The sequence below is a fragment of the Bufo gargarizans genome, chromosome 2 (genome assembly GCF_014858855.1).
Source record: "Bufo gargarizans isolate SCDJY-AF-19 chromosome 2, ASM1485885v1, whole genome shotgun sequence".
Taxonomy (NCBI): Eukaryota; Metazoa; Chordata; class Amphibia; order Anura; family Bufonidae; genus Bufo; species Bufo gargarizans.
This window is the reverse complement of record NC_058081.1, coordinates 469917322-469943171: the sequence shown is the minus strand read 5'-3', so window position 1 is coordinate 469943171 and position 25850 is coordinate 469917322. Positions and strand designations below refer to the sequence as shown.

General features: G+C 45.3%; 1 protein-coding gene across 2 annotated transcripts in view; it reads right to left on the bottom strand.

Moving 5' to 3' along the window:
* MATR3 (matrin 3) overlaps positions 1-25406 on the bottom strand; it is a 31917-nt gene extending 6511 nt beyond the window's left edge. Inside the window, exons 1-10 of one of the 2 annotated variants that reach the window (XM_044281070.1) lie at positions 25285-25406; positions 11703-12603; positions 9723-9784; positions 6077-6103; positions 5774-5919; positions 4860-4912; positions 4569-4694; positions 4244-4369; positions 2617-2787; positions 2401-2532 (exon numbers count right to left, since the gene is read on the bottom strand). In XM_044281070.1, coding sequence (XP_044137005.1) covers positions 2401-2532; positions 2617-2787; positions 4244-4369; positions 4569-4694; positions 4860-4912; positions 5774-5919; positions 6077-6103; positions 9723-9784; positions 11703-12488 — 1629 coding nt within the window. In that variant the 5' untranslated portion in view covers positions 12489-12603; positions 25285-25406. Of the gene's footprint in view, positions 1-2400; positions 2533-2616; positions 2788-4243; positions 4370-4568; positions 4695-4859; positions 4913-5773; positions 5920-6076; positions 6104-9722; positions 9785-11702; positions 12604-25215 lie in introns of both variants that reach the window. The other variant, XM_044281069.1, reaches the window with a different exon arrangement.
* Positions 25407-25850: the final 444 nt, after the last annotated feature.

Here is a 25850-nt window from a genome sequence, read left to right as displayed (position 1 = left end):
TGTAGAAACCGGGAAATGCTGCGCTGGGACCCAGTGTGGTGCGGCAGGAAGTGATGGCATACATAAACAATCTGTTGGGGACTGTTCAGGAAAGAGAATAAAGTAATCTGTAATCAGAAAAAAAAAGTGTTATCTGGTTTTAACTGCCAGAAGAGAAAAAAAAAAAAAAAAAAAAAAAAAGGGACGGCGCTGCAATTTTTGAAAGGGGTTGTCTGGGATCAAACTTTTTTTTTAAAATAAAGCTTACTCACCGTTACTAGACGAGTCAATGTTCCCCAGATGTTTTTAGGCAGCTTTTATACACTACAGCATAGCTCCATGCTGTAGTATAAAAGCTACTTAAAAACATCTGGGGAACATTGACTCGTCTAGTAACGGTGAGTAAGCTTTATTTAAAAAAAAAATAAGTTTGATCCCGGACAACCCCTTTAAAAAATTGCGGCGCCGTCTTTTTTTTCTGGCAGTTAAACCCAGATAACATTTTTTTTTTCTGATTACAGATTACTTTATTCTCTTTCCTGAACATGATTATGGGGGGAGGCCATTTTGCCTGATCTGTTCTTAAAAACATTTAGAAAGCATTAAGAAAAACGTATTTATATTCCAGAGACACAATGGATTGACATCTATGGGAAAGTTTTCTAGCCATACTCTGACCCGTGCAGAGGAAAGAATAGAGAAGATTTGACAATCGCCCATTGTGAATGGCGGAAGCAGCAACTGCAGTAAAGTGATCTGTACACACTAGAGACACCAATATTCGTCCAGATCTGGCTGTCTAAATGTGCCGATCACCTGATGAACGCACAAAACGTTTGTTCATTAGGAGATCCTGTCGTTCATGCAGACAGATTGTGTGGTCTAAACCATGATCTGCTGCTCAGAAACCAGGATTCTGTATGAGGACCCCTCGCCCTCATACAGTGAAGATGGCTGTATGTAAACGTGCTGTCTCCTTCACTGAACGCTTCCTTCTGGACAATCGGCTGCTCATTTGGCCCATCAAAATTCACCTTCACGGGGTTATCCAGGTTCATAGCTGAACCTGGATATCTCTCCATTTTCACCCCTCCGGCAGCCATAAAACAAGCATCAGAGCATTTAATGCTCTCCGTTGCCCTGGATAGTGCATGGCAAGGGCTCGTTTGCTTATTTCACACTGCTAGGTGGAGGCTCCCACTTAGCAGTGTTGCTGGTAACGTCACTGGCACAGACAGGCAGGTTTTAGGGCTGCCCTAGCCATTTTACAGGCAAGAGCAGTGCTAAAGTTCACCCATCAGTGCCAGTGACACCAGGCTCACGGCTAAGCGGAGATTCCGGCTAGCAGTCCCAATGGAGAGCCTGTTATATCACTGGCTCTCCGAAAAACAAAAAAACAAACATTTTCCCTCTGCAATTCAGCACAGGGCAAAGGAGGCATCGGAACATGAAATGCTCCAATGCTCATATCCGTGGGGCTGCCTGGGTGAAATTGGGGATATGTCCAGGTTCAGCTCTGAAGTGGCACCAAGTGCATGCAGGACTTTTGTCTCCGCTGCAAAATCATTTTCTGAGCGTAAACCTAACAGACCCCATTATAGTCTATGGGGTCCGTAGGCTCCGCTCGCCTCAGTTATGTGCCCAATCCGTCCTTTCCGTTCTCCTGCTCCTATAACGGAGCAGGAGAACGGAAAGGCTGAACGCTGGTGTGAACGAGGCCTTAGAGGCCAGTGCGAAAACTGCAACATTTTATGCTTTTTTGTTTTTAAATAGATATAAAAATGAGATTTAGACAATAGGTAATTTTTTTATGACATTCTCTTTAGGATCTAGATCCAACCTCTTAGGGCTGTATTACACCAACAGATTTTCTGACCAATCATTGGTCAGATGGTCAACTACACACACACCCCAACTATTGGTCTGATTGGACAGAAATTGGTCAGATAATCTGCTGATGTTATACAACCCCTTAGGATGCTCAGCAAAAATTGAGGTCATCAGGGCCTCTTTCCTTATCCCAGGGATGCTCAACCTGCGGCCCTCCAGGTGTTGCAAAACTACAACTCCCAGCCTGCCCTAATAGCTGTAGTCTGGTCAGGCATGTTGAGAGGAGTTGTTTTGCAACAGCTGGAGGGCCGCAGGTTGGACATCCCTGGGATCAAATAGTGAAATCACCAGACGTGAGCCACGAGGGGCTCCTTGGGATACAAGACATGGGTAGGGCAGATACAAGGCAGTGTACTGCCACGATTATGAAAAACTGCAGAAAAATGGTGGACTGGAGGCAAGTGTGGACGAGACCTTCGGCACTGGTATGAAGCAGAATCCACTCAGAATGGATTACCTTTACTACATTCTTGTGCCCTCTCTAATACAAATACACAAAAGTAAAGTTTACAGCAACATCGCACAGCTTACCCTTAAAACCAGCTTCTTGTATCTTTCAGACAAGTCTACTTTCAATGTCTTTCCCTGGAACACTAGAGGGACTATTTCACAACGCTTCACCATGTCCTGAGCATCTTCCACCCTCTCCATTTCAATAAAAGCCTAAACACAAAAAAAAAAAAAAAACACATTAATATTGCGGAAGAAACATGAAAATTACCTAACGACAACCTTCTGTACACTTACCTGATTCCTCACTCTCATCAGAATATAGGTATTTACTTTCCCAAAGCTCTCGGCAAGACTAATGAGTGCAGAATCTGTGTAGCCATAACTGGGTAGCTTACTAAGATGCACAACACTGCCAGTTTCTTGTTTCTTTGGTTCAGGCTTTGTTTCAGGCTTTACTACTGCCTTCTAAAGAGAATAAAGTACAATAATTGAATACCGTTTCCCAGATTTTGAAGTGTACTTGCCATTCCAGAATTAGTGATGGTGTGCTGACATGAGAAATAACACTAACCATTATTTGCACCAATATCTCCCTAAATCCAAGTTGTCTCGGAGCCAGTGGATTGCGAACAGTCGTTAGTATGTCTCACAAACATACAGAAGAGAAGATCCTGCTCCTCTATTACCATGTTTCATATATAAAAGAGGCAGCAGCACAGGAGACCTCACAGAAGTAATGTAGGGTTGTTAACTTTCGATACAGGCATTTGCCTTTTAAATCGAGACTAGGCTGTGCTACTGCACAGCACAGTATCAGAACATGAGCACGCTGCTATCAGCGCAGCCATGTTCCCTCAGCAGCATGGGGAGAAGGAAGCAGTTTCTCCCTACCCTTGTGCCGCTGCCACCCATGAGAGCAGCGCAGAGGGGAGGAGGGGGGGCTGTGGCCACTGCACCCCAAATGATGATTAACGTTTAATATACAAATACAGCCGGCGGCAGAAACACATTGCTGGCACCCGGCCTCTGACAGGGTGCTGCGATCTGTAGCAATTAACCCCTCAGGTGCTGCACATGAGGTTTTAACTGATGCTGATCGCAGCACCCTGTCAGAGGTCGGGTGCCAGCAAGGCGTTTCTGCCACCGACTATTTGTATATTAAACGTTAATCATCATTGGTGGTGCAGTCTGTCCGCCCTCCCTCCCCCCACCCCCTGGTTGTGATCGGTTACCATGGCAGCCAGGATGCTACCGAAGCCCTGGCTGCCATGGTCAGCTCCATGCTGCTGTGTGCACAGAGCACAGGGACAGTGTAAGATCCTATCACCCTAATAGAGATCTATTAGGGTGAATAGGACAAGGGATTAAAGTATCTCAGGTTCTACCCCTAAGGGGGGGGGGGGGGGGGGGGGGGGGGGGGGAGATGGTTATTAAATAAACTGAAAGTTTTTATGTGGTGAACACTGTAAAAGAAAAAGAAAAACTGCGCGATTCACTTTTTTTTTTAAGTCACCTTGTGCCCCCCCAAAAAAATAGGATAGGACAGTTCATTTTTCCGATCACATAACTATATGAGGGTCTTTCTTTGGCAGGACAAGATGCATTTTTTAATGCCACCATTTAATTTACCATGTCTTGCATTAGAAAACGAGTGGGGGGGGAAAAGAAAATCTGAGACTAAATTTAAAATAAATAAATATAAATCCACCAAGGGTTTTGACATTACAGTGTTCACTATGCATGAAAACAAAAACAAAACGTTCCTATTCTGCGTCTCAATACGAACGCGGCGATACCAGTTTTTTGGGTAGTTTTTCTGAAAATTGTCACATTAGAAAAAGGTCGATACAAAAAGGTCGTTCTGCGGATGACCAGACCAGCACAGCTGAACACAGACTATGTAGACATAGTGAGAACTTACCTTAATACGCTTATATTTTTGAGACAGGTGGACACAAGCAGGTTTCCCCATGACAAGAGCTGGATTAGTACTGTAATAATCGACTACAGCCAGAGCGTCTTCTGTATTGGACATTTCAATGAATGCCTTTAGGATAAAAGACAATTGTAGCTTTAGGATCTAGTAAAGGTTTGTTCAGTAACGCTCTTCCTTATCTGAGTACATTCTCAGCATACAAAGTTATGCAAGTTTGAGAACTTGTCACATTTGCCTATATTCAGGCCGCTTGAAGATTTTGGAAATCTGCACTATACAAACACGCCAGGGGCCCCCCAGCCATCCATACCTCATTCATCTTGTTTAAAATCAAATGGTTGGTAATCTCTCCAAAAGGCTCTGCAAGCTTTAGAAGCTGGTTCTTCAGGTTCCTCCCTCGCTCAAAGTTTATGATATGAACAACTCTCCCTGTTCCCTGTATGAAAAAAAATATATATATATATATGTATGCGGTTCAGCGGAAACTGTCCCAACATAAACCCCAAACAAGTTGAACAGTACATATTAAGACGCTAAAATCAGGGAGCATCCAGTAAGTTATTTTCTTCACTGCAAGTGTCTTACATGAAGTTGTACATACCGGTCTGCTCTGAAAACGCCTTGGTCCAGGTCCTGGTCCACGATCTTCCATACCTGAAATACATGAATATAAATGACACTATCACAGCATTTTACATTAAATTGAGTTCAGTCCTTAATCCAGTTGAAGTGTAAATACATAAGCAAGTAAGGATATACTCAGACCAAGCTTGGTGCACACCATGCTCTCTGAAGTGTTACCATGTCACTCACTAAACAAAGGAGAAAACAGCGCTCTCGCCCCTCGTAGAAGATGGCCTCAATAGAAATTCTATGATCCAGTCTTTCAGCTGTGTAAGCGCTTTCTCTTCCATCTAGTGATTGGTGGGGAGAGGGGGTCTCAGCAGTTGGACCCCAACCAATCAAAGCCTTTGGTATGTCAATATGAGAGATCAAAAGCTTTGCTGAAGCGCAGTGACATAAGGATTGTTTGTGGGATACCTTATCAGAAAGCCAAAAATGGTTTCTCTACGTCGACAGAAGTCTATGGACATGGCCGATGCATGCTGGTATGTAGCATTTTAGCAAGTGTGTCATGAGTGGGAAATAGGGTCTCTCTAGAGCAGGGACGACCAACCTGCGGCACTTCAGCTGTTGTAAAACTACAACTCCCACCATGTCCTGCTGTAGTCTGTCTGGGCATGCAGGGAGTTGTAGTTTTGCAACAATTAGAGGGTCGCAGGTTGGGCATCCCTGCTCTAGAGGTTCCAAAGGGTCCTATCAATCTAAATTCAGTAGAACTCTGCAGGGCCTTATTGTGGCTTCTGAAACTAGCCTAAAGGAGGGGCAAATACACAGAAAATAAGATTAACAAAATCAACAAAACAAGGAGTCACTGGGTGACAGAATGCCTGTTGAGGAGTACTGCTTCCACAGACTCCAGATCCCTACACAGAACAGTCGTGTCCCACAAACCTAGGTGAACCCTTTGGTTTACACGTCTTCCTTCGGGTCCGCCGCCCATCGCTAATAAGGACTGTGGAGGCGGCAGGGGTGGTGGTGGTGGTCCCAGTAGTCCTGGGGCATGATTTGTGGACTGCCGCAGCACAGTCGAATCTCCCCTGTAAAAACATATATAAACTTTTCATTCTGTGGCCATTACAGGAAAAACAATGCAAGAAGGCATGGCTAGCAGATACAGAGTGCCAACAAGTGATGGCGCTGTGTACACAGAAAGCCTTTACAGTCACTCACACGCCCACGTTAGCCGATACTTACATTCCATGTACCTTCCAATCTGGATATCTAGATTATAGGAAGGGAAAAAATAAAAATGAGTCATATGTTACACTCCATATTTCCAGCTTCTATTCAGATATTTTAAGCCCAGAGGAAAATATCACCTTTAGGACTGGCATCCTGCTGAGAGCTGGAGCGCACAGCGTCATTGGTTGCTATGACGCCGTGCGCTTCATGCCGCCGCAGTACAGTAATACGGGTCCTTCACAAAAAATGAGCATATTGTGATAAAGTTCATTATTTTCTGTAATGTACTGATAAACATTAGACTTTCATATATTTTAGATTCATTACACACCAACTGAAGTAGTTCAAGCCTTTTATTGTTTTAATATTGATGATTTTGGCATACAGCTCATGAAAACCCCAAATTCCTATCTCAAAATATTAGCATATCATGAAAAGGTTCTCTAAACGAGCTATTAACCTAATCATCTGAATCAACTAATTAACTCTAAACACCTGCAAAAGATTCCTGAGGCTTTTAAAAACTCCCAGCCTGGTTCATTACTCAAAACCGCAATCATGGGTAAGACTGCCGACCTGACTGCTGTCCAGAAGGCCATCATTGACACCCTCAAGCAAGAGGGTAAGACACAGAAAGAAATTTCTGAACGAATAGGCTGTTCCCAGAGTGCTGTATCAAGGCACCTCAGTGGGAAGTCTGTGGGAAGGAAAAAGTGTGGCAGAAAACGCTGCACAACGAGAAGAGGTGACCGGACCCTGAGGAAGATTGTGGAGAAGGACCGATTCCAGACCTTGGGGGACCTGCGGAAGCAGTGGACTGAGTCTGGAGTAGAAACATCCAGAGCCACCGTGTACAGGCGTGTGCAGGAAATGGGCTACAGGTGCCGCATTCCCCAGGTCAAGCCACTTTTGAACCAGAAACAGCGGCAGAAGCACCTGACCTGGGCTACAGAGAAGCAGCACTGGACTGTTGCATGTCATTCGGAAATCAAGGTGCCAGAGTCTGGAGGAAGACTGGGGAGAGGGAAATGCCAAAATGCCTGAAGTCCAGTGTCAAGTACCCAGTCAGTGATGGTCTGGGGTGCCATGTCAGCTGCTGGTGTTGGTCCACTGTTTTATCAAGGGCAGGGTCAATGCAGCTAGCTATCAGGAGATTTTGGAGCACTTCATGCTTCCATCTGCTGAAAAGCTTTATGGAGATGAAGATTTCATTTTTCAGCACGACCTGGCACCTGCTCACAGTGCCAAAACCACTGGTAAATGGTTTACTGACCATGGTATTACTGTGCTCAATTGGCCTGCCAACTCTCCTGACCTGAACCCCATAGAGAATCTGTGGGATATTGGGAAGAGAAAGTTGAGAGACGCAAGACCCAACACTCTGGATGAGCTTAAGGCCGCTATCGAAGCATCCTGGGCCTCCATAACCCCTCAGCAGTGCCACAGGCTGATTGCTTCAATGCGGCGTGGCATGGAGGCAGTCATTTCTGCAAAAGAATTCCCGACCAAGTATTGAGTGCATAACTGAACATAATTATTTGAAGGTTGACTTTTTTTGTATTAGAAACACTTCTTTTATTGGTTGGATGAAATATGCTAATCTTTTGAGATAGGAAATTTGGGTTTTCATGAGCTGTATGCCAAAATCATCAATATTAAAACAATAAAAGGCTTGAACTACTTCAGTTGTGTGTAATGAATCTAAAATATATGAAAGTCTAATGTTTATCAGTACATTACAGAAAATAATGAACTTTATCACAATATGCAATTTTTTTTAGAAGGACCTGTACACATATGATCTATACGAGTATTACTGTAGTGCAGTGGCACGAAGAGCACAACGTCATAGCAACCAATGACGCCGTGCGCTCCTGCTTTTAACAAGATGCCAGGCCGGGATACCATGGGCCGCTCACGTCCGTGTTCCACGGTCGTGCGCATTCGGCCTTAGGATATTGTATTGTAAGAGATTTTTTTTATTTATTTTTTTAAGTCTACTCCATTTTTATTTCAGGGCACATAGAACTTTCTTATTTAAAACCGGAGCAGATAGAAATTCTGCCATTTGGGAGAGAACGGAAGGGTCACTTAAACTGGGAAAAAAAGAAAAAAAAGAAGTCACTTTAGTTTTCCTTATTTGCCCATACCCAAAATGTAACCCTTTAGAACAGTGATGTAAAATACGGGCAAACTGCCCTATTTCGGAAATACGTCTACCTTCCTGCAGACACAACTTTTGGACGTAAATAATCATCCAAGTGGCCAAGGCCAAAAGCTAGATAGGACTGGGGTACAACGACAAAAATTTGTATTTGTGGGTAATTTTTTCAGGTTTAGGAGTAGCAGATTCTGCCCCATAGGAATGAGTTAACCCCTTAGCGAAGATAACAGAGCAATCTGTCCTAAGCAGGCGCCAGTTGCATCATGACATACATTAAGAATATCTCTTTGGCACTGCCCAATGTCCCCATGAGATGGCAGTGGGAGTTCAGCTGTAAACATGGCTGTTGAATTCCGGAAGTTTAACCCATTAGATGCTGCAGGGGGAGGGGGCACGACCAAGGCCAGGTGCCCAGCGTCATAGCAACTAATGACACTGGGTGTCAGAAGGAGGGCAGGCTGGGCTTTCACGGACCGTGCGTCCATGGTTTAACTGAAGCGTGGCCCGGCTTGGGGGAGAGTGGTATGCAGGTTTTGGTGACTGTTCCCTAAATTGGTTGATTACATTTTGCGTTAAAGAAGCACTTTAGGCAAAGGGGGGGGGGGGGGGGGGGAGATCCTATATAGGGCAGAATAGGCCATTATTAAAGAATATGGTTCTTGTGTATATGGGTTTTATTTGATGTGCAATTTGTGGGTTGTCAGCATCCCGATTCCTCATTTCCCTCAGGTGTGGTTTAATCCTACATTTCCCATTATGCCTGGCTTTGCAGAGAGAGGGGACAGTCTCACCACTCTGCGAGTCCTCTGTAAGGGCAGCTTTAAGAGATCAGTGACACGGCTGCTGTCCCTTCACACTGCAGGGTCTCTATGTTTTCCTATGTGATGCAGCTTGAGACTATCTGCCCTGTTCTCTCTCTCCCCTGTCAACCTTCGGGTCCATTCACACATCCATATGTGCCTTTCGGATCCGCAAAACAGGGACACTGGCAATGTGCGTTCCGCATTTTGCGGACCACACATTGCCGGCACTCTCGTAGAAAATGCCTTTTCTTGTCCGCAATTGTGGACAAGAATAGGACATGTTCTATTTTTTTGCGGAACGCAAATGCGGATAGCACATTCCGGCCCCATTGAAAATGAATGGGTCCGCACCTGTTCCGCTAAATTGCAGAACGGATGCAGACGTGTGAATGGACCCTTACATGTAGGAAACCAGCATGAAGATTAAAAAAAAATAATAACTCGCTTCTTTGAGTGTTCATCCACGTATGTTTTTTTGCTACAGTCAGCTTAATGGGTTTTACATTTGATTTATTTGTATAGTAAAAGGTAACAAAATAAGGGGGAAGGGGCGTGTAATCTTGGCTGCTCTAATGGATGTTTTGTGGGGGCTGAATACATTTCCCACAAATAAAGATCCACTTTATTTTATAAATCAGGCAAAATCTTGACATTTTTCATAAAGATACACAAATCTAATAAAAATACGTACACATCAAGCAGCAGCAGACGGTGTCTTTTATGAGTTGGGCCATTAATATGATCATGCCAGCCCTATAATGAAAATAAAAAATTATTAATATCATACAACATATTGCAAGGGGGAAAGTTCCTCACAGTTTTGGGAAGTTACACCAGTTTTCCTTTGCCCAATTACAGAACCATATAACACAAAATGAATCCAAAAATCAGGATCCACATGACAGTCTATACCAGGGGTGGGCAACCCGCAGCACTCCAGGTGTTGTGAAACTACAACTCCTAGCATGCACACTTGCTCTTCTCAGAAGTGCTGGGAATTGACGTTTGACAACAGCTGGAGTGCCACTGGACTGTACAGTCCATAGGCTATACCACAAATGTATTATGTTCAATACATAAGGAGAATGGGGGTGCCTGTATCACTAGGAAAAGGAGCAGAGCAGTATTAAAAAACATGGCTGCTTTCTTCATATTGAAATTGTGCCCGCTACTGAAGGTTCAGTGCCACTTAATGAAACAGGACTAAGCTGCAATACCATACAAATCTCTGGACAGAGAGGACACTGTTTAAGAAGAAAACAGCATTCTAATCCTGAGCAACCACTTCTTTAAAGGCGACCACACTCAGTGGAGGGTTGGCTGAGTAAGCTTGCTTGTCTCCTGTAGCACTGAGTGGAGAGAACTATACACATGCATGGCCACCTTGTCACTTAGTCCATAGCTGGCACTGCATCGGGAACCCCCATTCTACCAGTAAGTTGAAGTCCTTGATGTTGGAAACCCCAATAAATTAACCTGCATACATGTCAAAAAATGACAGATGGGAAACCCCTTTACAGGAAGGATATACGGTTCTGTAATAACTGGCGAACATTTTGCTCTTCTCTATTCTTACACTGTACTAAAATATTGTGTGGTGAAGCATATCATAAAACTTTGTCAGGAAGAGTGGCCCAGTTTGCATTTAAGTGATATTGGTGCCGATCAGGATAAACTGAAGCTACAGCATTTGTAAAAGACAAGAATGTAATAGTTATGCAACACCTTGTTGCCCAGGGATAAAGTCCTTTAAAAACTTTTTGAAGTGAAAGCCCATGTGCAAAACGAGAAATATCAGTTGCCTTTAATTTGGCTGGAAGAGTTTAGAAATTTTGAGTGGAAATATGAAGGCAATTTCGGGATAATGTCAAGTTAAGATGCGATTTCGAGTATCCAGTCGTAAAAGAAACAAACGTTTAAGTGATGCAATACAATGAGCAGAATGCATGTTCAAGTGCAAGAGCTCAGAATTGATCTTCAAACCACACCTCAAGTATCACCACCCACCCACAATTGGCGAATAAATAGGAGGGAACATGTAATATTGGCCAGAATTATCATGAGGGGTGCCCAGTGGCTTAGCCAATAGAGGTTTCTTCATCAAGACCTTCAATTAACATTTTTCCCTGGTTACGTTACATTGATCTCAAAGAGTCCTGGGAGTCACGCAACCTAGGATCCACCCCAAATGATGACCATGTCCTACGATACATTTCGGGTAGCCCAGTCACCAGAATTTGATGTAATGAAATATACATGAGACTTAAAGCCCAACCATCTAATTTAGAAGTGTAAATTGTATTAAACCATTTCCAGGCGAGACTGGGCTCCAAATGAAGTTAAAATATTTTGGAACAAAAATACTTGTGTATAGAACAATGCTGAATGGTACGGAAATTGCCAGTACACAGAAGACAAGAGGGAATGCCATTTGAAGGAAAACCGGGAGGAAGAGTAGCGAGACAAAAATGGATTTTGGCAGATGAACATACGCATTACGTAGACCAAATATGAACATTGCTCACTTGAGAAAGTACCATTTAAGAGAAGTAGAAAAAATTACAGTAAGTGTTTTTAAGGTCTGTGTGAACCTAAAGCATAAGATCTATCACGACTTCTATGGATAAGTAAGGTTTTATGGCCAAAATAAACTATTGAGGTAGGGACTCACCTTCTTAGTATGTACTGGTATGTCACAGAGGGAACAGAGATAGGGAAAATCTTTTGGCGATAGTCCATGGAAATCATCAATGTTTCTAATGGATGGCATTCCTCTTGCCTTTTCAAAGGCAGATCGTTCTTGTGGTTGGCTGTAGCCCATGGGCTCATAATCCGTACCAAGCTTACGGAAAGAAGTATCAGATAAGAAACGGTCGTCTCTATACCTTTCCCGATCTCTTAGGCGGTCGTCTAAATCCAGTCTTTCGCGATAAGGAGGCTCTCGAGCACGGCTCCCATGGTCATAATCGACCACATGGTCGAGACCAGATGAGCGTTCAACAAAGCTCTCTCTTCTGAATGGTCTTACATCATCATCCCAGTCACTGCTAGACCCTCTTAATGGCTCTCTAGGAAGTCTCTCTCTGTAACTTATCATAGACATGTCTTCTGACCTCCTCCTTTTAATCTGCTGAATAAGCTGTGGTAAACTTTCAGGGGTAATCTTCTCCTCAGGATAGCGACTCAATTCATCCAAGTCCCTAGAGGACAGACCAAAGCTGGCCAAGATCTTATTGGCCTGATTGGGGTCTCCCCTAGGTTGAGATGGCATAGGAGGAGGTGCCCTGTTACCGATGTTAAATATGGATGGCAAGTTTTTAGAGGAGGAGGGACCAGAAGGCAAATTACGAGAGCCTTGCTGACTAAATTTAGGGCCAGAACTGACGTTCATAAAGTCTCTGCCTAAAGAAGAATGGGAAAAGGGCTTCGACATGGTTGTTCTATTGCCCTGATTCATGGCAATAAGGAGAATAAGAACGAGAAGGTCCCGAGAACGAGTATATTTAACCTTGAGAATGTGGATATGAGGAAGACCGAAGTATCTTCGTTAAGTAGAAAGGCGGCACAAAATTCTGTAGAAAAACAAGTAATTTTAGTCAGCACAACAGTAATCTGGATAAAATCAGAATAGGATTAAAATTAACATTTTTTTAAAATATACAGTCTCATGAATGACAAAAGTGCAATGATCCGTCAAACAGAAGTGCAGCTAAGCAGATAGTGAGCGGAAAGGGAGATGGAAGGCAGAGACAGCTCTACATGAGACTTTTTGATTTGGACTATTAGAACATACAATACTTCAAGTGTCCATATTCTGATACAACATACCAGAGTTAAAAGGACACCAAACTTCTTAAAAAAAAAAATATATATATATATAATTGACACATAAGAACATCCAAAACTACACCAAGGCAAGATTCAGCGTGCGCGGTATAGGGAAAAGTGTTTAGACCAATGCATATCATTGGGTGAGCATTATATGGGTAAACTTTGAAATGTACTACAATATCTTTTACTGGAAACTGAAAATACCTTACTTCACAACTATAGAGCAATCATTATCTACCAACACTTCTAGATCTTCCGACATGTCCTAAAAGTACCAAACGAGGCAAAGCGTGGAAGTATGCTCTTCCAAAAACAGAAGGTAGGGGGTTCAAAAAGTCCACGTACGATTTATAAATCAACACCTAGTCTATTCCCTCAACGTTACTTTGTTGCAGGCATTTGTTTGAATGGTAGACTGAAAATTGAGATTACACCCACTTGTAATCAGTTTTCCTTGAGCCCATGACAGCACCCCAGCATCCACAGTTGTTGGGAAGAACAAAGGAACCAAACACCAAAATTTAGAATTTTCACATATGTACAAATAAATCAGACCAGGGGTGAGGAAAAAGTGGGTTCTCTCATGAGCTCAAGAGTAACAGACCACCATTGAGTGCAATATCAATTTTGCCCAACCACCAATGGTAAACACTCCTTGACTAGAAGACCTAGGGAGGGACCACCGCTTGTAATGTCAATGACAAGCTAGATCTCTCACTGGAAGAAAACTGGATCCTGTAGTGTTTAAACTTGTACAAGAAGAACTCCAGGTAGCCGCACTATAGATAGGATTGATACATAAGCCTTCATTGCCCAAGAAATGGACAATGAACGTGCGGGCAACCTACCCGAGAAGGAAACGGCTATCAAAAAGCCAACATATGCTTAAACTGGACCAGCAGCCATGATAATTTTTCTCCAGTCTTGGGTGACCTTTAAAGTGAATGTTTCATCAGATAAACAAATTCTTTAAATCATGTTTTTATGTAAAATACTTTAGAGCATTTTTGGTGGTCATTTTTAATTTTCCATGTCAATATCTATATTTAAACCAAAACTATAAAATCTTGCAGTTTTCTCACTGGCCACTGAATGTCTGTAAAGATCACTCTACTGCAATGCAATTATCTGGATAACCTCATATCACCTCTGTGTAAAGACAACACAGGATCTACGATTCGCAATAGGTGATATCACAGCTTATTAGCTCCCTCCTGACCTCTGCACAGGTCACTAACCAGGCCTAGAAAACTCACAGAAGTCAATGAGGTCCCTTCAGACCATTGTGTTTATGGCCTATGGGGCTGCTGTACACAATTTTTTCAATGCTCTCTAAATGCTGTGAATAGCTCACGCAAGATGGCCGCCCCTATAAAAATGTTCAGGAGATAGAATAAAAAATAATAATCTGTAATTAGAAAATAAAAACAGGATGTGTGTCACTATCAAATTTTAACTGGCAGATAACATTTTTGGTGACCTTTCCTTTAAAGGGGTTGTCTCACCTCAGTAATCACCATTTATTCACTTCCTTGTAGTCCTAGGATTGTTTCTGTAATATATATACATTTTGCCTCTGTCACCTTATTACTCTATATAGTGCCCCAAATTTCATGCTTGTTTCTAAGATTTACAGCCACCGCTGTAATATTATCAGCAAAGGCTGCGCAGGCGCACAGAAACCCTATTGGCTGGCTGATCTGGCGGCCGGTTTTCACAGGAGCGAGCACGCACACATTGGTGTGCATGTGCAGTAACTCCCGGTCCAGCCACTTGGTCTGAGCTTTATTACAAGCTCATAGGATTTAGGGGGTGCGCACACGCATAAGCAGGGGTCAGGGTTGCATCCTCCCTGCCCACTGAGCCTTCAGCTCAGCCACCAGCAAGCAGGGAACAGAGGAAGAGAGCCTGTAAATAAGGAGGGGAGACAACCCCTTTAAGTACTAGAGAAGACACCATCTAAAATCTAAACAGTGGACTTGGGATTCTCTCTCATTCTTACTACTGTGGGGAAGGAAGAAAGAAGAAATGGGCTATATATGGCCGATTGGGAGAGAAGGCGTTTCTCACACCCTTCTAGCTAATGTAACGGCTAGGATTTAAAGGGTAAAGATCTAACTAGGATGATCTTGATTAGGAAGAGTCCTAAAATGTAGTCACACATTCAGCCATCTTCTTTGTAGCTTATGGCAGTAGTGAAACACTCACGTGTTCCAGCAACACACATTATAATGGAGAGACACAGACCTGCAAACTAGGGACAAGTGGCCCCATCTTCTCAGGTAGGAGTCCTGGAGGTGGATCCATCACCTACGAGGCATTCATAACATACTTTTGATACCATTCATGTCCTTGATGGTAATACCCCTTTTCAGTCCCTTAGGAATAGTTTATTTGGACAACGCTGCCTTAGGACAAGAAAAGGTTGGGGGTCCCCGCTTTACAGCAACCACAAAGTGCCATAGATACAATAGAGGGGGACACTTATGGGACAGTTTTCTAGGCATGTTGTGACCTGTGCAGAGGTAACTGTACAAGGAAGGAACAGGGCAGAGTTAGCAGTCACCTACTGTGAATGGTGCAATCCAGTATTATATAGGTAGTCAATATATTCCTGGTTGTGATGATTATGAGATGACTGTAGAAGAGTGATCTGTTAAAGGGTTTCTGTCACCAGAAATACCTAAATTAAAATGGTCTGACATTAGCAATGTGCTAATGTCAGCTAAACTTAACTAGTCTATTCCTAGTTTTAGCCATGCCCCAGTTACTCCATAAATTTAACTTTTGCAATATGCAAATTAGGGATTTACCGATATTATCGGCCGATATTCAGGATTTTGAACACTATCGGTATCGGCATCTATTTTGCCGATATTCCGATAGTGTATGGGGAACACAGATCGCGCTGCTGACAGCGCTCTCAGTGTTCCCCTTAGCAGCACAGGGGAGAAGAAGCAGTGTCTCCTCCCCCTGTGCTGCTGCCGCCAATGAGAGGACAGGGGACAGGAGGAGGGGAGGAGCTATGGCCACTGCTCCACCAATGAAGATTAATCTATCATTCATTCATATACAGGAGGCGGGAGCTGCAGGATCACATAGCCGGCTCCCGGCCTCTATGAGCTGTAGCTGCGATCTGCGGTAGTTAACTCCTCAGGTGCCGCGGATCGCAGCTACTGCTCATAGAGGTCGGGAGCCGGCTATGTGATCCTGCAGCCAGCTCCCGCCTCCTGTATATGAAATTAAGCTTCATTGGTGGCGCAGTGCGCCCCCCAGTATCAGACATTGGTGGCGCAGTGCGCCCCCCAAGCCCCCCCCCCACCCCAGTATTAAGCATTGGTGGCGCAGTGCGCCCCCCCTCCCCCCATTAAGCAGTGGTGGCGCATAGGGCCCCCCACCCCAGTCGCAGTGCGCCCCCCCCCCCCACAGGATCCCCTCTCCCTTGCTCCTCCGATCGGAGCCCCAGCAGTGTAATGCTGGGGCTCCGATCGGTTACCATGGCAGCCAGGACGCTATTGAAGCTCTGGCTGCCATGATAAGCTCCATGCTGCTGTGTGCACAAAGCACAGAGCAGCAGGGACAGTGTGAGCTCCTATTCACCCTGATAGATCTCTATCAGGGTGAATAGGACAAGGGTTCTAGTCCCTAAGGGGGCTAAAAGTTAGTTAAAAAAAAAAATTATAAAAACACCAAAATATAAATGAAAAAGAAAGATTTAAAAAAAAAAAATACACATTAACAATAAACATTAATTTTCAGCAGATTTGTGGGAATTTTTTATTTTTTTTCAAAAATGAAAATTCCCAGAATATCGGTATAAATTATCGGCTATCGGCCTGAAAGTTCACAAATTATCGGTATCGGTCCTAAAAAATCAATATCGGTCGATCCCTAATGCAAATTAGCCTCTAGGAGCTGGGGGTGCGTTGCTCCTGCTCCTAGAGGCTCCGTTCTCTCACCGAGTCTTGATTGACAGGGCCAGGCAGCGTTCACATCCTCCTGCCGGCCCTGAGTGCATGGTAAATCTCGCGCCTGCGCCGCGCAGCGTTCAGCGCAGTAAGGAAGTCAGCAGCCAGTGAGCGTCCTTCCTTCACCGAATACCAAACGGCACGGGGCAGGAGCGAGATTTACCATGTCAATCAAGACTTGGATGAAGGAGACAGAGGTGGGAGAACGGAGCTTCTAGGAGCAGTAACAACGCAGATCTGCAATTTGCGGACTGCAAAAAACGGCACGGTCGTGTGCATGAGCCCAAATAGTAACTTCATCTAGTAGCTCCACACAGACAACATGGGGTTAATGTGTGAGGTACATGGAGTACCTCACAATTAAATGATAAAACAAGGGTTTATCGATTCAGACCCATCACGTGCCTCACATTACTAGTAAATAGTCACATGATCTACCTCGCATTAACCTCATGTGTGAGGAGGTACATGATGGGGGTTACTTCGTAGGCTGTCTGCACACCACATGACCTTATCCATTTTGCAGCCCGCAAATTGAGGATCTACAAAGTACAGAAGCAGTCCGTATGCATGCCGCTATAAAAAAGCCCATTCTTGTCCGCAAAACAGACAAGAATAGGACATGTTCTATCTTTTTTGCGGGGCCGCAGAACAAACATATGGACGCAGAGAGTACACTGTTGTGAGTTTTTTGGGAGGACCTATAGAAATTAACGGGTCCATGTGCGATCCACAAAAAGAATGTGGACCAAAAATGCGGTTTTGTGAATGGGGCCTTAGGTCTCATTAAACTACTATTTTCACTCTGTATCTGACCCACATTTTTGTGGGTTCACCACAGTCATATGTCCATCTTGCAGTCCTACAAAAAAAATAAATAAATAGAACATGTCCTATTCTTGTGCATTTTGCAGACAAGAATAAGACATGGTTACAATAGGTCCACACCAAAAAAAAAAAAAAACGATCCAATACGACATCATCCGTCTTTTTTGAGGATCTGTGTTTTGCGGACCGCAAAATACATACGGTCGTGCGAATGCACCCATAATGGAGGCACATAGAAGTACTGAAGTAATATCACCATGCGCCTCAAATTGATACAGGCACAGTAGTGTCTAGACTCCATGAAGCACACCAAGATTACCAGCTTGTGAGGCAAGATCGCCTGAATAGGATAAAGGACCTCTGACGACATCACGTGAGTAACCTATGGATGCTACTGGCCCCATGGTAATGACATCATGAGAAGCATGGACCCAGGGCTCCAGATGGCGACCAAAATGGTCGCCAATGCGACTTAGAATAGGTAAATGGGGCGCCTAGACCCTCCGCTGCTCTGCCTCTTTCACATTAAACTGACATAGGACGCGCTGCTGTCAACGTGTGCCATGTTCTTCTCAACAGCACAGGGGAGAAGGAGGCAATCCCTCCCCCCTGGGCCCCTGCCACCAATGGGCTGATAGCAGGGAGGAGGGGGGGCTGTGTCCACCGCACCACCAATGAATAAAACGCAGGCTGCGCTGCAGGTGTTCCGATTCCTGTGCGGCTGCGTCACTTCCGGTATGGCGTTCTAGCAAGGTATAGAAATCTGGCAGAAAACCGGCCATATCCCATACCCGGCACCCAGCCTCTATGACGGCGGATCGCAGCACGCAGTCATAGAGGCTGGGAGCCGGGTATGGGATATGGCCGGCAGCGCAGCTTGTGTTTGTATTAAGCATAAACGATATTCATTGGTGGCACAGTGCACTGAACCCCCCCCCCCCCCAACATTATAAAGTAGAATCATTGGCGGCACGGTTTTTGATTTTTTTATGTCTGGAGCCCTGGGACCCCCTCATATATATTGCACAAATCCCCTGCACTCCTATTCTCAACCTTCCCTCAGCTTTTCCATCAGTGGCAGTGGCCAGCCATGTCACAGTGGGAAGAGAGGGATGCCCTCCCTCCGCCTCCAATGTGCAGCCACTGATGAGAATACGGCATGCGCCATGATCGCTGACGCAAACTGACGCCAAGCTGCACAATAGGGCACCTTTGTATTGAAAAACAGATCATCTTGGTACTGGACTGAACCTCTGCCACACCATCAAAAAAATACTTAGTCTTCGAAACCTGGTGCAACCTTAGAGGGGAACGAGCCTTAGGGCTTATGCACACGAGCGTAGGGGCTCCGTGCTGGGAACCGCAAACAGTCCACAATGCATGTGCACCAGCCATGTGCACGCAGTTAGCAGATGCGGACCAACTGACTTGAATGGGTCCACAAGTTATGGCCAAAGATAGAACATTTTCTATGTTTCTGCGGTGCAGAGGCATGGACCCGAAAGTCAGCAGAAGGACTTTGCAGGGCTTTTGATCCGTGCCTCCGCTCCACATAAGACGGGTGAAGTCCTATCTTCAGTTGTATATTGCAGACCCATTCAAGTCAACGGCTCTGCGCTTGCACCACGGAGTGCACATGGCCGGTGCCCGTATATTGCTGCCCGGCCGATTATGGTCTAGTGAGCCAGTATGGTCATGAGCCCTTAGTAAGGGGAGCCTGGAGAGTCACTGTGAAGGTACACCAATAGAAAAGAGAAAACCTGGGAACATTCCTCCATTTGTGAAGTCTGCAGAAGCTCCTACAAAGCTCATGAAGCAGATTGTATATCACCATGGTTTCTCAGACAGCCATCTACAACCTGCAGAAAACGTGGGCCTTAAAGGGATGTGGTCAACTCATCTGATGTTAATTACTGTCAGTATTGGGAAATTTGTCTACTGTATACATAAAAAATATGCCAGTCCCCTCCTTCTGATCGAATGTTAACGATCCTATTCTCAGATGGGAGGGGGAGATAGGTAGGCACTTGATGCTGAAAGTAAGAAGGCTATGAACACTACAGATACCAGACAGCGTTGTGGAGCCTAAACTATGCCATATTACTAAAGGCAGAGGGATCAAGTCAGAGCACGACCATCTAAAACAGACCCCCATCACCCTTCTGTCTGTCTTCACCACCAGTGGTGGGCTGGGGACCTGCTGTACAAGACAGGAGATCTGGCCAAGGAAAAGCGGCCATGCTGTAGTGTACGCACAGGAGCACATCATATCCAGATACACAACCTGTACGTACGGCTACTGGAGGTTGTCTGCAGAACCGCAGGAAGATCAGGAGACGATCACACACCTTACCAGGTGATCCCTGGAGCCCGGAGTTATTTGCAGACCTTTAAAAGGTTAGCCACTTTACATATAGTTTGACAAATGTATGAGAAGGCGGAGGAACACATCAACGGACTAATACACAATCATTAAAAAGGACCTGTCATCTCTTCTGATGTCCGAGTAACTACTACGCAGCGAGTCCACCAGCAGAATAGTGAGTGCAGCTCTGGAGTATAATACAGGATGTAACTCATGATCAGTACAGAATAAGTAATGTATTTACACAGACTCCACCAGCAGAATAGTGAGTGCAGCTCTGGAGTATAATACAGGATGTAACTCAGGATCAGTACAGGATAAGTATTATATGTACACAGTGACTCCACCAGCAGAATAGTGAGTGCGGCTCTGGAGTATAATACAGGATAAGTAGTGTATGTACACAGGGACTCCATTAGCAGAATAGTGAGTGCAGCTCTGGAGTATAATACAAGATGTAACGCAGGATCAGTACAGAATAAGTAATGCATTTACACAGACTCCACCGGCAGAATAGGGAGTGCGGCCCTGAAGTATAATACAGGATGAGTAGTGTATGAACACAGGGACTCCATTAGCAGAATAGTGAGTGCAGCTCTGGAGTATAATATAGGATGTAACTAAGGATCAGTACAGAATAAGTAATGCATTTACAAAGACTCCACCGGCAGAATAGGGAGTGCGGCTCTGGAGTATAATACAGGATGTAGTTCAGGAGGAGTTCAGGATAAGTAATGTAATGAATATACAGTTATTCCACCAGCAGAATAGTGAGTGCGGCTCTGGAGTATAATACAGGATGAGTACAGGATAAGTAGTGTATGTACACAGGGACCCCATTAGCAGAATAGGGAATAAAGCTCTGGAGTATAATACAAGCAGGATCAGTACAGGATAAGTAATGTATGTACACCAACTCAGCCAGGCATTTACACAGGTTAAATATATGCAAACTGCAGTAAAAGATTACCAATTCTCCTGTAGAACCTGCAACAAAACACAGTAGGGAAATAACACGCACAAAAGTAAAATAGGAATTTCCAGGATATGGACAAATTAAGCGAAGAGACAAAATGCCATACAATAAACCAATGCTCACAGCCCCGGCAGCTCTATTGCGGTATTTTCCTACAGCACTGACCTGCTGTACATGCCGACATCACTGCAGGACTATCAGCAAAGATCATTTAACAGAAAGGATTTACATCTCACGAGAACAATCTGAGGTAAATGTGCTGCTGATCGCCTGAGGAACCAGCACAACACATTATCGGGTGAGACCAGATTTCATGCAGCACATTAAAGGGAACCTGTCACCACGATTTTGGCCATAGAGCTGGGGACATGGGCTGCTAGATGGCCACTAGCACATCTGCAGTACCCCGTCCCCATAGCTCTCTGTGCTTTTATTGTGTTAAAAAAAACTGTTTTGATCGATATGCAAATGAACCTCATATGTGTCCTGTATCCAGAGATGAGTCCAGCGGAAAGCGAGCTAGCGCAAGCACAGTGTCGGCATCATGTACATTCCCTGTGCTGGCATCAGCACAGGGAACGAACTACGCATGCGCTAACTTGCGCATCCCGAGATTTCGGCGCTCCAGCTCTGTGACGTCAGCCAGCAAGGAGGAGATTCGGAGGACGTGGGGCGGTGCTGGGCTCCTTTCCGCTGGACTCATCATCTGGATACAGGACACATATGAGGTTCATTTGCATATAGATCAAAACTGTTTTTTAATACAATAAAAGCACAGAGAGCTATGGGGACGGGGTATTGCAGATGTGCTAGCAGCCCATGTCCCCAGCTCTATGGCCAAAATCCCGGTGACAGGTTCCCTTTAAATCTGGGTTCGTGGGCAATGCTGTGTAACCAGCTGCTTCCCAGAAACCACAAATCTGTCCGAGGCTGCGCGATGCCGGAAGCCATCACTCCTCACTATACACTGGAAGGGGATGCTGCCTGTGAATGCAGTTCTTCACCTCTACTGACGAGCAGGCAGTTATTGGGAAGGAACAGTCCTGTTGCCGATAATTGCCTGCTCAGTAAGGGCTTGTTCACACGAACGTGTGCTGCCCGTTGCCGTATTGCGGACCGCATTTGCAGATCTGTAATACACGGGCACAATTCCGTGTGCATTCCACATCACGGATGCGGATACATTCACTGCAATGGGTCTGCGAATCTGGAGATACGGAACACTACGGAGTGCTTCCTGGGGTTCCGTTCCTCCGCACTGCAAAAAGATAGAACATGTTCTATCTTTTTGCGGAACGGAGGGATCGCGGACCCATTCAAGTGAATGACCCACGATCCCCATGCCGCTGGGCCATGGTCTATGCCCATGCATTGCGACCGCAATTTGCGGTCCGCAGCACAGGCTTCACACAGTCGTGTGAACGAGCCCTAAGGCACTGTAAACGCATCATAAGGGTATGTCCACACAGTCGGATTTTGTAATATCTCTGGGGGAGATCTATCAAGATGGCATTTCTAATGCCATCCTTTATCTAGTCAGTGATGACATGAAATGTACCAAAATTAAGAGATACCTGCCCCTTATTAACTTTAGCACATCTTAGCAGGTGTATGCCACTTAAGGCCCACCCCTCTAGCCAATGCTCCGCCAGCTTAACTGGAAAATGTGGCAGAGGAAATGGGAAAACGGGCTTGAAGCCACAATTCAGGTGCAGCCCGATAAGCATGGTTTAATAAGGGCTCATGCATGCAGTATACGGGCACCTGTCAGGTACACCATGTGCGCTTCAGTGGTGAATGGGTTTGCATCCGTAAATGGTGGGCACAAGGCTGGTGCCCGTGCACTGCGGACAGCCATTTGCTGCTTGGGCCTCAAAAAAAAAAAAAATAGGACAAGCCATTTAAATCTCCTTGGTACAATTTTTTTTTTTTTTTCTGTGGCAAATGCTAGAGATTTTGCTAAACTAGGATCAGTTTACCAGCACTGTAACAGGCTACAGATCTTAGACAGTCTGTCAAGTGCGAGAGGGGCACACTGCCCTGGCTCCCAGCCTCGATTGCTCCGCTAGGGTCCCTGGATGTAAGCTTCCAGTTTGACACCGCTGCAGTCATGTGACCATCCCGAGTGGAGCAGCAGAGGAGCGTGCAGGTGGGGAACCAGGCGAGGTCTGCCCAGGAGGGGACAGTGCACAACCCCTTTAACCAGTGCCTGGCACATCAACATTTTGCACTTGCACCAGCTGTAATGTGTTGTCAGGCCAGGCAGCTGTGGCACATCAGAGCCGAGACGTTATATACCCTCACTACCTCCTGGCAGAGGTGCCACATAGACATCAGCTTCACCACAATCTCCCCGCTGTCCATTCTGTTGTGCGGCCACTGAAGTAATTCATGTGAACAGAGTCTTAAAGGGATTGTCCTATTACTCCAACTTATCCACAGGATAGGAGATGGGGTTACAGACCCCCGCTGATCAGAAACGCATCCCCTATCCAGTGGAAAGGGGACAAGTTGTACTAACAGGACAGCCCATTTAAGGCCCCCCCCCCCCCCCCACATACATACTGCATGGTCAGTCAAACCAGCCGTTCTTAGAGGAGCCAGCCAACAATCTGTATGGGGAGCTCCTGACTATACCCTGGGAGGTGATGCCGGGGGCAGAGGGTGCAGTATATTTGATTTAGGTGGGTTATTTGTCTTACGTGTCATGCAATGACTTTCATATCCATGTCCCCGCAGACCCATTCACTTCTGTGGATCCGCAAAAAGAAATAAAACAGATACCACAAGGAAGTTGCCCGTGTACCGCCCCCATCAGTATGTCCATTCCGCAAAGTACAGAACGTGTACTATTCTGGTCCATATGGTGGACATTAGGATTAGTAATCTACGGAGGAGAATGAGTGCACATGGAAGGCATTGCACACAGCAATACGGACACGGTCGTGTGCATAAGGGCTCATTCAGGCGACGCAAAACACGGATACCGACATATGCATTCCGCAATTTGCGGACAGCACATAGGCCACAACCATAATAGAAAAACCATGGACAAGAATAGGACATGCTCTCTTTTCGACATGCAGAAATACAGATGCAGACAGCACCCAGTGTGATGACCACATCTTTTGAGGCCACATAGAAGTCAGTGGTTCTGCACCAGTTCCACAAGATGCAGACCCAGAATGCACCCTTACCCCTTTAGGCTACTTTCACACTGGCGTTTTGGATTTCCGTTTTGTGAGATCCCTGAACGGATCTCACAAACGGTTCAAAACAGATCAGTTTTGCCCCAATGCATTCTGAATAGAAAAGGATCCGATCAGAATTCATCAGTTTGCCTCAATTCTGCTTTGTAGGCGGACACCATAACACTGCCTGCAGTGTTTTGGTGTCCGTCTGACGAAACTGAGCCAAACAGATCCGTCCTGACACAATATAAGTCAATGGGGACGGATCCATTTTCACTGACACAATAGAAAACGGATCCGTCCTCCACTGACTTTCAATGGTGTTTAAGATGGATCCGGTCTGAACAGATGCAGACGTTTGTATTATGTGAACGGATCCATCTGTGCAGATCCATGACGGAGCCGCACCAAACCCGAGTGTGAAAGTAGCTGAAAACTGATCAGTTCTTTTTCCGGTATTGAGCCCTTTTGACAGAACCCTATGCCGAAAAAAAATAACGCTGATGTGAAAGTACCCTAAGGCTACTTTCACACTGGTGTTTTGGGTTTCGGTTTGCGAGATCCGTTCAGGGCTCTCACAAGCGGTCCAAAACGGATCAGTTTTGCCCTAATGCATTCTGAATGTTAAAGGATCCGCTCAGAAAGCATCAGTTTGCCTCCAAGCTTGCGTTTTGATGTCCGTCTGATGAAACGGATCCAAATAGATCTGTTCTGACACACAATATGGAGGTCGGATCCGTTTTCACTGACACAATGGTGCTCATGACTGATCCAGACGGGTGTATTATCTGAACGGATCCGTCTGTATAGATCCATGATGGATGCGCACCAAATGCGAGTGTGAAAGTATAATGAGGAACACATTTAGCATTTTTCATAGCAGTCACCGGTATAAGCCCCTCATGTAATGTACACTATACAGTGCCATCAGCTGGCTGCTCAGGGTACAGTAAACAGGTATTAGCAATATACACGAGGAGCACAATGAGAGGCCCAGGCCCCATTTCAGAGCCCGCGCTACAAACCCAAGATGGAGGCCGGGCCTCTCCTCAGGCGCCCGCTGCCATGCAGAGTAACCCCAGGGTAGTCCTCACCAGTGCCCCGCTCCGCTCACCACCGTCACCGCTTCACGACCACACGAGGCAGATGCGCAGATCCGAACGCGCGGCCTGAAAACCGTCTGCTTTCACCACTTCCGGTTCTGGGTTAACGGTCAAGGCATGGGCGGGGCTGAGTGTACCATAGAGCCGTGAATGACGTGCGTCCTGTGGAGATTGCGACATTAGATAGAAACTCCACTGCGCCATTTGCATGTTGGTTGTGTGTGTTATTGCAACTGTGCCGAATAGGGCTGAGATGTAATACCGGACACTGCCACAGGCTGGAGTGGCGCTGTTTCTAGTTCTCGTTCTAGTTTCTATTCCTAGAGAGCCTCTTTAGATTTTCTAACAGCTGAAACTGGCATGGAAGCCAACTCCCATTGTTTTCGATGGGACTCTACATTTTCTAGCCCTGGAGATGAGAGGACATGCACTTTCTTTGCGCACCCTTCCGTCAGAGCCACAGTGCAGCCGCCTGGATAGCAGCGCAGGCTTCTGCTGAGGGACCCTGTGTTTTTTTGTAACTCCAAATTACGCTGTCAAAAGATTGGTGTGAACAG